The sequence below is a fragment of the Limulus polyphemus genome, unplaced genomic scaffold (assembly GCF_000517525.1).
Source record: "Limulus polyphemus unplaced genomic scaffold, Limulus_polyphemus-2.1.2 Scaffold669, whole genome shotgun sequence".
NCBI classification, from domain to species: domain Eukaryota; kingdom Metazoa; phylum Arthropoda; class Merostomata; order Xiphosura; family Limulidae; genus Limulus; species Limulus polyphemus.
The window spans coordinates 348,279-350,897 of NW_013666279.1; the positions used below are offsets into that span (position 1 = coordinate 348,279).

At 35.4% G+C, this 2,619-nt stretch overlaps 1 protein-coding gene across 1 annotated transcript in view; it reads right to left on the minus strand.

Moving 5' to 3' along the window:
* The window catches only part of LOC106459859 (RYamide receptor-like), a 4,409-nt gene extending 2,012 nt beyond the window's left edge, over positions 1–2,397 (minus strand). The window contains exon 1 of the mRNA XM_013919531.1: positions 1,615–2,397. Within this exon, the coding sequence (XP_013774985.1) occupies positions 1,615–2,397 (783 nt within the window). The remainder of the gene's footprint in view (positions 1–1,614) is intronic.
* Between the last annotated feature and the right edge of the window lie 222 nt (positions 2,398–2,619).

Consider the following 2,619-nt stretch of genomic DNA (forward strand, 5'->3'; position numbering starts at 1 on the left):
TATGAGGAATATCAGCACAATTTAAACAAGTGTTTTACTAATGTTATGAGGAATATCAGCACAAGTGTTTTAGGTGTGTCACGAAAGAGATGCTAACCTTTCTAAAAGCAGCACAAAGCTATTTGTCACTCCAATAATATACAAAGTCATTAGAATACAGTGATTCAAGTCGATATGGATCAGTATTTTTTATTTGTGAGCATCACAAAGCTATTCTTTAAAATACACTAAACAACAACTAGGATAAAGTATATTGACTAATACAAATTATACATAGCAGACATAATATTCAATACAAATAATGGATTGAAATATGTAAATATTTCTTTTCTCCCTGTAGGTAACTCTACAGATTTACAACCCTAAAATACGGGGTTCAGTTCCCCGCGGTGGGCATACCAGATATCCCAATGTGGCTTTGCTCTAAAATAACAAACAAACAAATATACAAATCCTCCCTATATAACAAACCCCTTATTGGTAGTGATTCATACGTTATAAGTATTGCATGACAGAAATTGATATAAACAGAGAAACATCAGCCCTAATTTTGTAGTATCAAAGTGACATCACTTGATCAAAAGTGAGATGTGTATAAGTAGAAGTTTGATTGAGGACAATAGCACTGGAATGTTGATACTTGACTCTGATACTTAATTTTGTTGTATCAAAGTGACAGCACTTGATCAAAAGGGAGATGTGTATAAGTAGAAATTTGATTGAGGACAATAGCACTGAGATGTTGATACCTGACTCTGATACTTAATTTTGTAGTATCAAAGTGACAGCACTTGATCAAAAGGGAGATGTGTATAAGTAGAAATTTGATTGAGGATAATAGCACTGGGATGTTGATACCTGACTCTGATACTTAAATGCTCATCCTCAAAAATCCTGTTTATCTTTGATACTTAAAAACTGTTGGTAACGACGATTGAAAATACTTTCCCAGTTGCAATAATCATTTCATAATAATTTCACCAGCATTTACCTCACTTCACGAAACATTAACTTTACAAATTAGTTTTGAGTTATTTTCATGAACAGCATTTCCAACGATACGTGACTTAACTGATATTAATGGCGACTCTAACAATACATTAAATCTTTTGACTCATATCCTCAATATATTACAATGTACAAAACTGATTAATGAGTCCTTGTCGTGAATTTAATTTGTTGTTGTTAATTTAAGTGGTATAAATCCATACTGGAAACGTTATGTAACGACGCAACCTTTAAAACACTTAGAAGGCATTTATGTCAAACTATACAGAAATATAGAATATTATTAAACTTACGCAAGTGTTTACTACGCTATGTAACAAGCACAATATTTGTTTGTATAATTCCTACCATCTAATTTTAATACCTATAGTAGTTACCATGACAACCAGGGCACGTTCCCAAAAAACTATACATTAAGAACTTCAGACAAAAAATAGCAAGCCAATTATGCAGCTTAGAACTAAATATTCTAAAATATCATGTTGATCATAATATGTAGATCATAACTATAAAATAATCCATAACTATTGATAAAAATAATCCAGTCTGATAGATATACTTAATGTTATAAAGTAGGTGGATACAATGCAAGAATTAAAATCATACTTTTCGTTTGGATGCCGCCAGTCTCTGATCCCTACCATCCTCTGCTTCTCCGGGGGTGCGCTTACCCCAAACCACCATGGCTATTCTAGTGTAGGTAAAAATGAGTACCATCAAAGGAAGAAAGTACTGGAGCGTCATCAGAGACATCCCATAATAGTAACGCTGTTCTGGAGGATCCCAGACCTCAGTGCAATGGTAACCATCTGAGCTCTTTGCTGCCACAAGTCGAGAGACTATAGCAGTGGGGAGTGGGGTGATGATCGCCACCGCCCATACCAGAAAGATCAGTAGTTTTGCCTGTAGCTTTGTCATCCGTGGTCTCAGCGGTTTTATGATGGCGATGTACTTGTCAACGCTGATAGCTATCATGGTGTAAGCACTAATGAACACCGACACAGCTTGGGCGTAAGTGACCACAACACATAAGGTTGTGCCAAATGGCCAGCGGTGAAGAATCAAGTTGACCACAAAAGTAAAAGGAATGCATAAGATGGCCATCAACAGGTCTCCCACGGCTAAGTTGACAATAAAATAATTGGTGACTGTGCGCATGCGCCGATCAGCAAGTACGATGTAACATACTATTCCATTTCCACCTACAGCAGCGAGAGAAATGGTTGTGTACATAACATACATAAGTGCTTGAATACCTTCCGGAACGGAGTAGTTTTCCGTTGAAGTAAAGTTGCTTTCTTCTTTTTCACTATCCGTCCAAATTATAAAGGAAACATTCAGCTGAGGCTCTATGGACATGTTCCACCAGGTGGCGTTCTCAGTAATCATGGTGAATATCAATTTGTTGGCTTTACAAGAAGAAAATGTTAACCCTGTCTAAGCTTATAGGATGTCTTCTTTAACATAATAATTTTCTTCCTAAAAATATTACAAAGTATTAGTCATCAGAGCTATGTCTTATTTAACATAATAATTTTCTTCCTATAGGTATTACAAAGTATTAGTCATCAGAGCTATGTCTTATTTAACATAATAATTTTCTTCCTATAG